This window comes from Natrix helvetica, assembly GCF_964273705.1.
Source record: "Natrix helvetica genome assembly, chromosome: Z".
Taxonomy (NCBI): Eukaryota; Metazoa; Chordata; class Lepidosauria; order Squamata; family Natricidae; genus Natrix; species Natrix helvetica.
The window spans coordinates 138,326,665-138,341,341 of NC_138554.1; the positions used below are offsets into that span (position 1 = coordinate 138,326,665).

A 14,677-nucleotide genomic window follows, 5' to 3' on the forward strand; every position below is an offset into this window, starting at 1 on the left:
TAACATTTCATCTTCTTCGCTCTGGCCCGATTCTGCTGTGATCCTAGGAAAGGCTTTATTGGATGCTGAATTCTGAATCAAAATGTAGAGCAGAATGTTTACTTGTAAAATAAAGGCCCGTGTAGATCTATTCAATACCTATTGTATGAAATGATTGATTGGAGAGAATATTTGTAGCGTTAAACTGTAGGGTCCTTGGTGCTTTTTGACCTTGGTGGTTTTCTTTTAGACTTTCCATGGCCCAACTAGGGAACATGATGAGTCATCACTCTCATTTAAGACTGATGATGTTAGTTGGTTCATGAAATGTCTGTAAGCAAACAACCAAGGTCAAAGAACACCAAGGAGCTCTCAGTCTTCCCCCTCCTCCTTCACAAACCACACTATCTTCTACCACTGATTGTTTTACCTAGTTTGGTGTCTCCAAGGAAATAACCAAGGTCAAAGAGGACCAAGGACTCTATAATCCACCCCTCCTCCTCCACAAAGCACACTCCTTCCTAGGAACATTGATGTTACCTAATTGGGATGTGAAACATCTGCAAGAAAAGCCACCAAGCTCAGAGAGCACCAAGAACCCCACGGCCCTCCTCCTTTCCTCTGCAACCTCCCCTCTCTTCTAGCACTGATGATGCTCCCTAGTTAGGTCATGAAACATCTGCAAGGAAACCAGCGCTCTCAGATAGCACCAAGGGACCCCTCATTTCAACCTTGAGCTGTAAATATTCTCCTTTATTGGTAACATGTACTATATGTAATTGTGATCCCAAAATAATGGCCTGTAATTGTTAAAACTCTATTCCTGTCGATTGTCAAATCCACATGTTTTCTAGAGGTTATTAAAAGGATGTCACTTTATCCTCCCTAAGTGCTGGAGAAGAAGCGGAAAGCATGGAGTCATTCAGAAGCTTCCGACAGCTCCTCCAACAGCACCTCCACATCATCGGAGTCATCTTCCGACAGCGAATATGAAAACGAGCGAAGCAGGAGAAGGAAGAGGAAGAGGCGGAACAAAGCTAAGCAATCTAGGAAACGAAAACGGGAAGAGAGGAAGAAAGGGGAAACGAAAAACAAGCACAGGTCAGTCTATGGAGTTTCCCTCATCGTGTAGGTCACAGTTGTCCCAAAGGCAATTGGCCCTTGTTTTCCTTTGAAAATGTTTCCCTTCTCATCCAGGAAGCTTCTTCAGTTCTGACTGGTGGTGGAGGGTGGAAGGATTTATATTCCTCGCAATCCTCTGGTCAGCATTCTTTCTAAAGAGCCGTTGAGGCCACTTGGAGAATATCTGTGCCCCCAAGGTTACCTGAATAGTGCAAATGATTGTGGATCCTTGTTGGAACTGCTGAAAGGACTCAGTTGTAAATGGGAGATAGGTAGTGTAGTAACCCCCCCCCCCCCAATCTCCCTCTGGTGAGAGAGGGGCTGATCAATTTTTTCTGGCCCCGATAGGTTTGTCCTCCTATGTTGTGCCATGTGTTTGTGGTGGTGGTTTTGTTTGCCCAATGTCCAGATCTGCACATCTCATTGCATTGAACTGCATATATCACACTGCTCAGTTTGTGTCTGGGTGCTTTATCCCTGGGATGGGCAAGCTTCTGCCTAAAGTGTATTTATTCCTGGGTGTAAATTTTGTGTGTTTGTGTGTATGGGAGTATAATGGATACATTAAAAGTGTATATGTATACAGGTCAGGCCTAGAAAAGTCTTGAATAATGACATCAAAACTTAAGACCTTTTTTAAAAAAAGTTTTTTAAAATAAGCCTTTTAGAGCCCAGCAGTCTCCAACTCTGCATCTATCATGTCAAAATGAAACACCTCGAATTCCTAGTCAGCATAGAGTTGTGGATTCTAAAACTGCATTTAAAGACAATGGATATGTACAGGTAATCCTCAACTTACGACTGTAACTGAGCTGGGAATTATGGTTCCAAGTCATAATAACTGCACCTGGGTGGGTTTACGGCCATTTTTGCAGCAGTTGTTAAGCAAATATATGGGTTGTTCAGCAAAACAATGTGGCCGTTAAACAAATACTGCAGTAATTAATCAACTCAGAGTGCTTTTTGGTGGAAACCAGAAGTGCAGGTAGTCCTTGACTTATGAACACAATTGAGCCCCCAAATTTTGTTACTATGCGAAGCAGTTGTTTAGTGAGGTTTACTCCTTTTTACACCTTTCTTGTCACACTGGATTTTGATCAAGTGATTGTGCAACGGTGTTAAGTGTGAAAAGGGTCATAAGCCACTTTTTCCAGTGCCATTGTAACTGAATAGTCACTAAATGAATGGTTGTAAGTTGAGGACTACCTATAAATGCTAGAAATTCACAAAAAATCCCCAAAGTCATGGCCAGACAACTGGGACATTGCAAATGGTTGTAAAAGGGAACCAGGTGCCAAGAGCCCCAAATTTGATCACATGACCAGGGGGAGGGGGAATGCAGCTGTTTTAACTTTGGAACTCTGCTGTGAGTACCTTTTGTGGGAGGGGAGGTGTCCAACCTCATTAAGCAACTGGTCATTAAGTGAGAAATGCCTATGTTTTCATGGATGTTATTAGAATTCGTAAAATCCTGCTCAGAGGAATCAGTGAAGAATTTAAACCGATGGCAGAGAGAGCCACTTTAATTATTGAAAAAGAAGTGAATTAGATGGACTTTTAACAATGCAAGGCGTGACTTGCTTACTTACATTTATATCAAACCCGGAGAAGGCCATAATAGTTTAATTTAGACATTTAATCAGGAGATAGGCTTATTCCCTGCTGATCATTTTGCTTGGCTTTTCAAACAGGTATGAAGTAGCCTCAATGGCCGTAAATCACTCTCTTTCCTCCAGCCACTCGGACCAAAGCGAAACAAACGAAAAATCAGCAGACCCGAATGTGAAAAGGGGTAAACCTGTCGTCCGTCCGGAAGAAATTCCTCCTGTGCCGGAAAACAGATTTCTGCTTAGAAGAGATGCGCCCATAATAAATACAGAGCCAGATTTGTATGCATTGCACTTATTTTTAATTCTTTGTGTCTTGATTTGAACCTAAGCGGATTTGAACGAAATGTACCTATTTATACAGGTAGGCCTCAAGTTACAAATGTAACAGAGGTTGCCAATGTACATTTGTAACCTGAGGATTTGTTGAAGTGAACGTGATATGTCATAACTTTGAAGTTCACTAAGTGAACTACCATAACCAAGGATTACCTATTTTCAGATATTAACCAAAAAGATTATATACCATATTTTTCGGAGTATAAGACACACCTTTTTTCCTCAAAAAAGGCTGAAAATCTGGGTGCATTTTATACATCGAATACAGCATTTTTGACCTCCCAAAGCCCCGCCCCTTCACCAAAATGGCCGTGCATACCCTTATGGAGGCTTTCAGAGAGCTCCTGGGGGCTGGGGAGGGCAAAAATGAGCAGAAAACGGGCCATTTCCACCCTGCCCCCCAGATCCAGGTTATCCCAGAAATTGTCTCACTCTGATGGAATTGGCCCACCTGATTTGTTCTAGCAGAAGGGGTGTGCGGTGTGAGAGAGAGAGAAACAGACAGACAGACAGATAAATAGATGATAGGATGGGAAGATAGAATAGATGGATGGATAGGATAGATAGATGATAAATAATAGGCAGATAGATACCCTGTTTCCCTGAAAATAAGACCTCCCCGGATAATAAGCCCAGATAGATAGATTAGATTAGATTGATAGATTGATTTTAAGATTTAATGGTTTATCTTGTCTTTATTCGGTTACGTGCCACATGGAATTACCTCCTGGTGAGATGAGCAGCGTCCAAAATAAATAAATAAAATGAGGTTGCCTGCAGAAGAGTCCCATGTGGGACTGGGCTAACAACAAAGATAAGCAGTTAGTTGCATGACTGTTGACCACAGTTGCTTATTTTAGGCCATATTTTGATTACAAGGAACTAGCTCATAACTCCCCAGCTCATTTTTCCTAATACTTATTTTCTTTTCTTCTGAATATTTAAGGAATATTGACCCAGCACCCGTTTCCAGTGACCAGAAGCCTTCGGTGTCAAAATCTGGAAGAAAAATCAGAGGGAGAGGCACGATAGTATGTTGTTGTTGTTGTTGTTGTTGTTGTTGTTGTTGTTGTTTTTAAAAAATGAAATTTACATTTTGAGAGTTTCATTTTTAAACGCACTGAAAGGTTGCCCTTGCTTACAATAATACAATACAATACAATAGCAGAGTTGGAAGGGACCTTGGAGGTCTTCTAGTCCAACCCCTTGCCTAGGCAGGAAATCCTACACCACTTCAGACAAATGGCTATCCAACATCTTCTTAAAAATTTCCAGTGTTGGAGCATTCACAACTTCTGGAGGCAACTTCTGTTCCACTGATTAATTGTTCTCACTGTCAGGAAGTTTCTCCTCAGTTCTAAGTTGCTTCTCTCCTTGATTAGTTTCCACTCATTGCTTCTTGTTCTGCCCTCAGGTGCCTTGGAGAATAGCTTGACTCCCTCTTCTTTGTGGCAACCCCTGAGATATTGGAACTCTGCTATCCTGTCTCCCCTGGTCCTTCTTTCTCTTAAGCTAGACATACCTAGTTCCTGCAACCGTTCTTCTTCATATGTTTTAGTCTCCAGTCCCCTAATCATCTTTGTTGCTCTTCTCTGCACTCTTTCCAGAGTCTCCACATCTTTTCTACATCGTGGCGACCAGAACGGAATGCCGTATTCCAAGTGTGGCCTTACAAGGCCTTATAAAGTGGTATTAACCCTTCACGTGATCTTGATTCTATCCCTCTGTTGATGCAGCCTAGAACTGTGTTGGCTTTTTTGGCAGCTGATGCACACGGCTGGCTCCTATTTAAATGGTTGTCCACTAGGACTCCAAGATCCCAAGATGCTTGATTGCCTTCTGGTGCTTTGGAGAATAGTTTGACTCCCTCTTGTTTATGGCAGCCCCTCAAAAATCAGTGTGTGCCGGAGCAGATGGCTGGTGTGCCAGCAAATATGGCTCTGCGTGGCACCTGTGACGCGTATGCCATAGGTTCGCCATCATGGCCCTAATCCTTCTTTTCATTAAACAAAACATGCCCACAGTTCCTGCAACCGTTTGTGATAAGTTTTAGCCTCCAGATCTCAAATTATCTTTTCCGCTCTTCTTTGCACTCTTTTTTAAGTTGTAGCAATCAAAATGATGCAATATTCCAAGTATGGTCTAGCCTTATAAAATGGTATTACTTCATGTGATTTTGATTCTATTCTGTTAATGCAGCCTAGGATTGCGTTGGATTTTGGGGGGAGGGGGCTGCACACTGCTGGCTCTTGTTGAAGTGATTGTCCATTAGGCTCCACAGTTAGTGCTATTGAGTTAGGTTTCACTTAGTCTGTAGACTTGATGAGACTTGTTATCCTATTGCATTTCCCCCCCTAGAGATACCATACTCCGCCTCATTCTCGCTCGTGCACAGAATCGGATGACAATGGAAGTAGCGAAACACCGCCCCACTGGAAAGAGGAAATGCAGAGATGGAGAGCTTATAGGGCCCCCAGTGGAGAAAAGTGGAGTAAAGGAGATAAGTAAGAATTTGCCAACAATTTTGTCTTCCTGAAATGTCATGTTTTGGGAGAACAATGTGTTTTAGATGTGAGTTTGGAGGGAAAAACACGTTTGCAACTTTTGGGCTTGTGCAAGACAATAATCTTAGGACTAATTTGTAAAACAGAGTTAAAAGTAAAGCGACGTCTGACTCCCCATTTCTTAACTGAGGGAGCCAGTGTATTCTGAAAGTATTTCTGAGTTCATGTGGCCAGCACGATTATAGGCCAAGATGGAAAGAACATTGTTAGCTTCCAACCAAAGCGGTACCTATTTATCTACTCGCATTTGCATGCTTTTGGACTGCTACGTGGGCAGGAGCCTGGGGCAAGCAAAGGTTGGGAGGCCAGCCTGTCACATGGCACTCAGGTCTAGAACCTGGGCTGTCACCTTTCCAGCTGACAAGTTTCAGCATCTTTAACTGCTGAGCTGTCGCACTCCATAAAGCAGAGTTACTAATTGTGCAGGCCTAAACCTACTCAAAAATACAACACTGGTGCTCTGGGATGCCAGCGGAGTCACTTCTGGATTATTGCGGGTGCAGATACATGCACAAAATTTTTCCTCTGAAAATTCATCCATATATGCCACTTCAAGAATAAATCAGTGATTGAAATTAGATAACAGACTTACTCTTGAGCATTGCTCAGATCATTTTGTGTGAGTTTAGCTCACCTGACTGGCACATAGAATTGGGTTTAAGCCCAGTTTAAATTGGTACGTTGGAGGCTGTGTGAGCAGTGCTGATTATTTCACTAGTGATCTTCCTAACTGCAGAGAACCCTGGCTGAAAGCATGTAAACAGTCCTTGTTTACTACCCAGACATAAGCCTTGTGGACTCCTTGGTGCTCTCTGAGTTTGGTTGGGTTTTTTGCAGACATTTCGTGATTCGACAAAGTAATATCATCAGTGCTAGAAGGGAGTGGACTTGCAGAGAAGAGAAGCTCAAACCTCACTCCTTTCCAGTACTGAAATGTTACCTAGATGGCTCATGAAACGTCTGTAATGAAACAACCAGGCTCAGAGAGCACCTAGGTGTCCAGTCACCATTGTCCTCCTCCTCTTCCTCCCTGCAAACCTCAGTCCTTTCTAGTATTGATGATGTTACATAGTTAGGTCATGAAACATCTCAAGAAAAGAAGCAAAGCCCAGACAGCAGCAAGGATCCCACATTAATTTTCCTCTTTCTCACTCCATTTTCCAAACCCCACTCCTTTCTATCACTGATGATGTTTTTTAGTTGGGTCGTGAAATGTCTGCAAGAAAACAACTATGGTATACTGTGACCGCTGGTTCTCCTTCTCTAGGAAGAGGTAACCAACAGACCTCTGTTTCTTCAACTTCATCCAAGTTACTCATTCAGGCTTTCTTTCAGGCGCTGCTTAGAGCCCTTGCAGAGTTTAATCCCCAAGGGGAATGAAGCACCATAGTTAAAAGAGGCCACTTGCTCTTTCGGTTGCTTTGCTTGAATCCGCAATGTAGATTGCCAAAATAATATCCTCAGTATCCCTGAATTCTATTGCCAAATGTTACAGCTCTGAGTCCTCTACTGCAGGTTGCCTGTACAATTTAACCATAAAGCAGACAGATGGGCCTTTCCCAGAACCCATTGGTGCCCCTTCCCATTGGCTCTTGTCAGGAGGGAGATGTCATGGGATTTGCAGAGACTTTTCTCTTGGCTAATCAAGGGCAACAGAAAATCTTAATAACTTCTCCGGATTCAAACTGGGTCTGATAGTCCTAGTCATTTCCAAATGGCCAGGCCATGCTCGTCAATTTTATGCTAATTTTTTAAAAAGAATGCTAAGTTTAAGTTTACTTTATTGTCATTGCAGCTTGTTCAACGAAGTTAAAGTCCATCTTCAGTGTACAGTTTAACTATAAAAATAAAACACAAACACATCCTTCACATTTTATACAATTGAATTTAAAACCCCTGATATTGCATTAGCATTGCACTATACAGTAGAATTCAATATAGTTACTGCTCTGGGATAGAAGCTGTTTTCCAGCCTATTTGTCCTTGTTTTTATTGTCCTGTACCGTCTGCCAGATGGTAATAGTTTAAAAAAAAGGGGTGCCCAGGATGAGATGGATCTTTAAGGATGTTTTGAACTTTCTTAAGGCAGCGGGAGCTATAAAGCTCTCCCAAAGAGGGGAGAGGGCAACCCATGATCCTCTGGGCAATGGCATTGTCCCTCTGGAGTCCTATCTGCCACTGTGCAATTGGCAAACCATACAGAGGGGCAGTAAGTTAAAATACTCTCTATGGTGCAGCAGTAGATGGTCACCATCAGTTTTCCATTCAGTTGTTGTTTCCTGAGAAGTCTCCTGTTAACTCCCCCCTCCCCCCCCCGGCCTTTCTCCATGTGTCAAAAACTATTTTAGTGTATTCTTTTTATTTTTTCCAAAAGCTGATCATAGACTAAAACAAAGATATTTTGATCCCCCCCCCCCCCCGCTTTAGGTTGAGTGATCCAGGACGGTGGGATGAAAGAAGTCTATCCCCTCGGTCTCGTTCTTGGTCCCACAATGGCTTTTCAGACCTCAGCACTGCTCCACATGTCAGCCACCGTAGAAAACATCGGAAAGAGAAAAAAGCCAAGCACAAGAAGAAGGCCAAAAAGCAGAAACACTTAAAGAAGCACAAGCAAACAAAAAAGAAACGGTCTCCATCCACCGAGGTAGAATCTTCCCCTTCTTCTACCAGGAGGGCAAAATCGTTATGTGACCGGGAAAGAGCGTCGCGTTCTTCCTCCCTGACCTCTAAAGACGATTCTTCTAGAAGAGGCTGGTCCAAATCCGAACGAGACAAGCAGAACTCGGCCTCTTTCTCCAGCAGAGATTCTCGCTCGTACTATAAGTCTCGGTCCCGATCTCGGTCCAGGTCTTATTCCCGAAGTTCTCGATCAAGAAACACTCACATGTCCTCACATTCAAGGAGCAGGTCAAGATCAAGTTCCGCCTCGAAGCCGGTGAAAGCGGTCCCCAACTCGCCCAAAAATGCGGCAAAGGAGTGTAAGCTGGTCTCCATTGAGCCGGCACGAACAGCGTTACCCCAAAATGATAAAGTTGCTATTCAGCCTGTGGTTGCCGAAAGCCTCCCAGTTATCCCACTGAGTGATAGTCCTCCGCCTTCCAGGTGGAAACCAGGGCAAAAACCATGGAAACCATCTTACGAGCGTCTTCAGGAAATGAAAGCCAAGACCACTCACCTGCCACCTGCTCAAGCGAATTACAGCTTAATCGGCATCCAAGACCCCGGATCCTCCTCTTCCTATCCTAAGCAACAAAAGAGCTCGGAGAGCGATCGGAGCCGTTACTCCAAAATCCAGAGCAACAGAAGCTCAGGCAGCTGGTGGAAATCTAGAAGCAGAATTTCACGAGGTCAGTCCTCCTCCAAGTCCTCCTCCAGATCAAGAAGCCCGTCCAGTTTGAGATCCCGATCCACCGTGAGATCCCGCTCGGGGAATCAATTCCCCAGTGACCAGTCGTGCTATAGTGGGTCCTCTTCTTATTTTTCCCTCAGCGAGGATGACCAGCAGAAAAGCCGGACAAAGATGGGATCCCGCACCAGGAATTCCGAACTGTCCAAGAAAAGGCAAAGCAGTTCGGAAAGCACTCTCCCCTATGTGAAAGGTGTGAACTCGAAGCCTAGAAGTGCAAGCAGATCCTCCATCGATTCCTCGACTGAAAGTGAAAAACTGACTCCATCCCAGGCCGTAGAAGAAAAAGGACAATTAAGGTCTGAAAAAGTGACCCAGAAGCAAAATAAAAGAAATTCAGGTTGTAATCAGCGTGAAGAGAAATCTCGGTCTGGGCAGGACAGCAACCGTTACAAACCAAAAGTTTCAAAAGACAAATCTGAGACTCTTAGAAGTGGCCACAAAGCCAAAACGAAAAACTACACTAGTGATGACTGCTGTTCTGAAACAATTTCTGGAACAGAAGCAACACAAAACGACAAAGAAAACTCAAGGCTCTTGTCTGCAAAAGAGGAAGGCGAGGCCTCATCGGACTCTGATACGGATCCCTCCCCACCCGCCAAACGAAAATGCAAATCTGCCCCTGCCCCAGATACGTCAAAAGGGAACAAACATCCTTCCTCTTCAGAAACCGAGACCTCCGATTCTGATACAGACTCCCTGGACAAATCCTGGAAGCCGAAGCGAAGTTCCAAAAAATCCTTCCGAAAAGTCCACGCCAAAAAGGCGAAAGAAAAATCCAAAAGTAAAAAGGAGAAGAAACACAAAGCTGAAAAACGAAAGGAGACATTTCATTGGCAGCCTCCCTTAGAATTTGGAGAAGAGGAAGAGGAGGAGGAGGGGGAGGGGGAAGTCAAAAAATCTGGAATAAAAGAGGTGCAAGAGAAACATGCCAAAAAGCAAGCCAAAGACAAAAATAAAGATCCGGATTCCAAAAGTGATAAAACGATCAAAGAACATTCGAAGGATGATCGCATGTCCCACAAAGAGCCCGTCCTCTCAAAGAGAGGAGCAGATCAGGCTGTATCCACTAGCCAAATGAATAAACGCAGTGAGGAAAAAGCTGTTTCTTCAACTCATGATCCATATCCAGCTAAAAACATCATTGTTTCCAAAAGTCCCACTGCAGCTCAGAAGGATAATGGAAACGAGCAGGCTGCCAGAGTGGTAGACGATATGGAGATTTGTACCCCGGACCGTGATTCGTCTGTAAAATTGGATCTGCAACTTTCTCCAGTAAGCCTAAAATTAAATTTCCAAGATGTTAAAGCCAGCACAAGCTCCCAGGCGTCAATTAGCACCGTAACCCAGAATGTAAGACAAGCTGTTGATCCTAAACGACTGACAGGCCTCCAAGAAGGCAGACAGGAACGAGACAGGGAAAAAATGAAAGCTTCCACCAGCGCTGAAACTGTGCTGAAAGGGGATGTTTCCGAAAATGCATCAAGCAGTCTTGGGGACAATAAGTGGAAACCGTTACAGGGCGCTGGGAATCTGCAGCTTGCAGGACCTTCCAGCAATCCCTTTGAAATGAAAAACATGGCTTCCAGCTCCTCCGATCCCAAACCGCCAGGTTTAAGGATCGAGATTAAAAGTAAAAACAAGATTAGGCCAGGCTCCCTGTTTGATGAAGTCAGAAAGACGGCGCGCCTGAATAGGAGACCCCGGAACCACGAGAGCTCGAGTGAAGAAGATACTTTGACACGAGAGGACAGTGAGTCCAGAAGTCGGAGTCGCTCGCGCAGCAAATCGGATGTTAAATCCAGACACCGGACAAGATCACTGTCTTACAGTCACTCACGAAGTCCGTCAAGGAGCTCCAAATACTCATATAGGTGAGTTCATTCATTCATGTAATTCCTGCCTTGTTTGTTTTTATAAATAACTCAAGACAATGAACATATCTAGCACAGTTTCCTCCTCCAATTTTCTCCATCATCCCAACAACATCCCTATGAGGTGTGCGTTTGCCTGAGAGAATGCGGCAGGCCTAAGACAACCTACTAAAACTAGAACTCAACATCTCCTGGTGATTGGCCCAAAATCTCCCACATGGCTTTCATGCCTAAGACAAGACTCGAATTCACTGTCTCTTGGTGATTGGCCCATGGCCACCCAGCCAGTTTTGTGTCTTAAAATGGGACTAGAACTTGGGACTTGGGGATTAGCCCAAAGTTACCCATCTGGCTTTCATAACTAAAGTGAGCTGCAACTCACCATTTCTCAGTGTCTGGCTCAAAATCTTCCAGGTAGCTTTGGTGCCTAAGTCAGAACTAGAACTCACATTCTCTTGATGCTTGGCTTAAAGTCACCTAGTTGGCTTTCATGGCTAAGGCGGGACTGGAATTCACAGTCTGTTAATGTATTTTTAAAGGTGGGGAGTCCTTTTTCAGATACATTTTATTTCCCCCCCCCCCCCCAATCCATTTCTTTTAAATACACAGATCCCGGAGTTACTCGAGAAGCCCAAGCAGAGGGTGGCATAGTGACTGTTGCTCAAGAAGTCGAAGCAGCTCTTACGACAGTTGCAGAAGTTATAGGTAAGTTGTCTTTCAAAGGAAAAGGATGGGAGAAATTTATAAGGAGCCATGATGACACAAGTGGTTGGATTGCAGTATTGCAGGCAAATTCTGCCCACAGTCAGGAGTTCTGACTCCCTGACCGGCTCAAGGTCGATTCAGATTTCTGAGGTCAGTAAAATGAGGATCCAGATTATTTGGGGGCAAGATGCTGACATTTGTAAACTACTTAAAGAGGGCTCTAAAGCACTATAAAGCAGTATATATATATATATGTCAAGGTGATAATTTAAGAGCTGACCAGCTGATGCAATGAGAGGAATGAGTTATCAGGGTCTTTGGCTGTTATCCCTTTAAGATCCTGTGTAATAGTTCATTGGGTTTCTTCCTTGCTGTAATTGCTCTTTGTTTAGATGCTGCTCGTAGCATGTGTATGTATAGTATTCCTATATTCCTATTGTAGATAAAAGCCATTATTTGATACAAACCACTGTTGACTGTACTTGCTCCTGGACTGAAACACGCTCTGACAATATAAATCCAAGGGCTGTTGTTAAGTGCTGTATTGGGAAGTTGAGAAAGCAGCACTGAGCAACGCCATAGCAAAATGCTTGTGTTTTGTGGACAACATATGTGCAGTCATCAGGGGTTGAGGTGAACTAGGAAAGAATCTACATCGTTTAAGATTAGAGTGGGATTTTTTTTTTAAAGGAAAATATAGCAGTGGCAAGCAACTTCCAAATTACAGGTAGTCCATGACTTATAATTACAATGGAGCCCGCCCATCACAGTTGTAAGTCATGCATGGTCGTAAGTATTGACAGTCCTAAAATCCATGTGACCGGCCCAATTTTTATGATCATTTTGGTGGTGTTTGTTAAGCAAAAGCCGCAGTCATAAAGTGAACAAAATATAGTTGTTCAGTAAACCAATAATTCTCCTGTGCGCTGCTTGGGGAATCCAAGCATGGGTTAACTTTGTCCATTAGCCTAGAGACTGAGTTATGCAAATTAAATGACCACGCCTCCTCTGCCTGGAATACTCAGTTTTTTAACTCAGTCCAGCCTGAAGAGACGCAATTCCAAGTCTCTCTAGACTAATAGATAAGGTAATTTTATGTTTGGACTCCTCTAAGCCTGGATTTAATTTATTTTCGTTTATTTTACTTGATTTGATTGAAGCCTTTGGGATAACTAACGAGGCGTGCATTCGGCAGCAGCCCGAGCCGCTCGTCATGTGGATTTGCCGGCAAGCTCCTCTCGGCGGGGAAACGCCGTTGACTCTCCAGGCTAATTTAGAGGCTGGTTCGCCGCCTTTCTAGCCGCATCGTTGCGCTCTGGGGTTGGTTCGCCGCTCCGCGCCGCTTTTTTCCCGGGAGCGATCCACTTTGCGAAGTGGGATCTTTCTCCCGAAGACATTGCCTTCATGCCTGGTGACTGGGACTGGCTCCGTTTTCGTTTCGGAGCGCTGCAGCCCAGAAGTAGTTTGAATCTCCCGCTTAAATGTCGGGCGCCATTTTGGCTTGCTGTTTTGCCGCGTTCTTGCAAAGGGGAAGGAAGGCGGGGCCTCCCTTCCCGCCCAATTACTGACGTTACGTCAACTGCTCTCTCCTATTTCTCGCACTTGCCTGGTTCGCTCGGCTAGAGATACATCGTTGCAGCTGCTTCTGAGTACTGCTAATTGCCTTCGTTAAGGTGTTTTGTGAGGAGATTGAGCCTTTTTCACTTCCATTCGCATTTAGTATGGCAGAATCCACTAATTCTGGAGGTATTGTAAACACCACCAATGTGGCCCGCTCTGAATCCGAGGCTGATGTTCCCCCCAGGGTGGGTAGGGCCGCAACCAGGGCCTCCACCCATGCTTCCCGGGCTTCCTCTGCAGCCCCGGACAGGGCCCAAAGGCGCAGGGACAGAACCAGGGCACCATCCAGGGCCCCCAGGGCGGCCAATCCCTCGCCTCCGGTGCTGACCCCTCAGGGCTCCACACCACATTCCCCCCCTGCTTCTCCTGGCAATCGAGGCTGGTCTCCAGACCTCGCCTTACCACAGGCCCCATCTGCCGAGGAGGGAGGCTTGGAAGGCCAATCTTTCCCGGTTTTGCCAGCACAGGGCGTGGCTTCGGCCCAGCCCAGGGCTGGGCCTTCTGCAACCTTCACACCCACGGCTGCAGGCCTCAGGCCTCCGGAGGGACAAGAAATGGGCCTTCACCCAGAATTTTATCAAATGATATCTGATGCCATTTCGAGGGGGGTGGATGCAGAGTTGCAGCGTAGATCCAACACTCCCAGGACCTCGTTAGCGCCTAGGGAGGCTTCCACTTCCCAGGCCCAGCCCTCCTCACCCTTTCCCTCTGAATATAGTGAGGAATCGGACTTGATGGAGGAAGGTGAGGTGTTAGATATTGAATTATCCGATGATGAGGGCATTCCAGTGGACCAACCCTCTTCGGGGTTATTTCGCCCAACCTTATTTAAGTCTTTATTATATAAGGCCAAGGCTACCACTAACATGGGCGGTTCCACCACCCAGGATAGCACCGCTGTGGGATTGGATGCCACGGAGCGCCTGTTTGCAGAGCAGGTTTCAGAACAGGAAGCTATTCCTTTTCCCAAGCTCTTTAGCGACGTAATTCAGAAACAGTGGGCGCAGCCCACTACTGTGGCCCCCCCTAGCAATGGGGACAAAAAATTATACCTCTCCACTCCGGAATTGGAAAAGATTCTCCAATTTCCTTCTGTGGATGCCCCCATTGCGGCCCTGGCCTCTCCTGCACTCATTCCTTCGGAGATTTCTGAGGGATTGAAGGCTGAGGACCGCAAGGCCGAGATGGTCATACGTAGGACACATCAAGCAGCTGCCTGGGCCTTACGTGCCGCCTCTGCGGCATCCTTCTTTAATCGTACATCTTTGGTCTGGCTCAGGCAACTTCAAGCTAGGCTTGCCCCTGATGACATGAGACTTCACCAGGATGTCACAAAATTGATGGCGGCTCTGGAATATTCTGCAGATGCCACTCTTAACGCGGCCAAGTTCGCTTCCCGAGCCGTAGTTTCTAATGTAGCCTCTCGTCGCCTGTTGTGGCTTCGCCATTGGCAGGCAGACA

At 45.2% G+C, this 14,677-nt stretch overlaps 1 protein-coding gene across 3 annotated transcripts in view; it reads left to right on the forward strand.

The window, feature by feature from the left end:
• Positions 1 to 14,677, forward strand: part of NKTR (natural killer cell triggering receptor) — a 46,502-nt gene that overhangs the window by 23,212 nt on the left and 8,613 nt on the right. For all 3 annotated transcript variants that reach the window (XM_081970194.1, XM_081970195.1, XM_081970196.1), the window contains 6 exons: positions 870 to 1,080; positions 2,793 to 2,990; positions 3,994 to 4,078; positions 5,406 to 5,551; positions 8,039 to 10,891; positions 11,501 to 11,596. In XM_081970194.1, the coding sequence (XP_081826320.1) occupies positions 870 to 1,080; positions 2,793 to 2,990; positions 3,994 to 4,078; positions 5,406 to 5,551; positions 8,039 to 10,891; positions 11,501 to 11,596 (3,589 nt within the window). The remainder of the gene's footprint in view (positions 1 to 869; positions 1,081 to 2,792; positions 2,991 to 3,993; positions 4,079 to 5,405; positions 5,552 to 8,038; positions 10,892 to 11,500; positions 11,597 to 14,677) is intronic.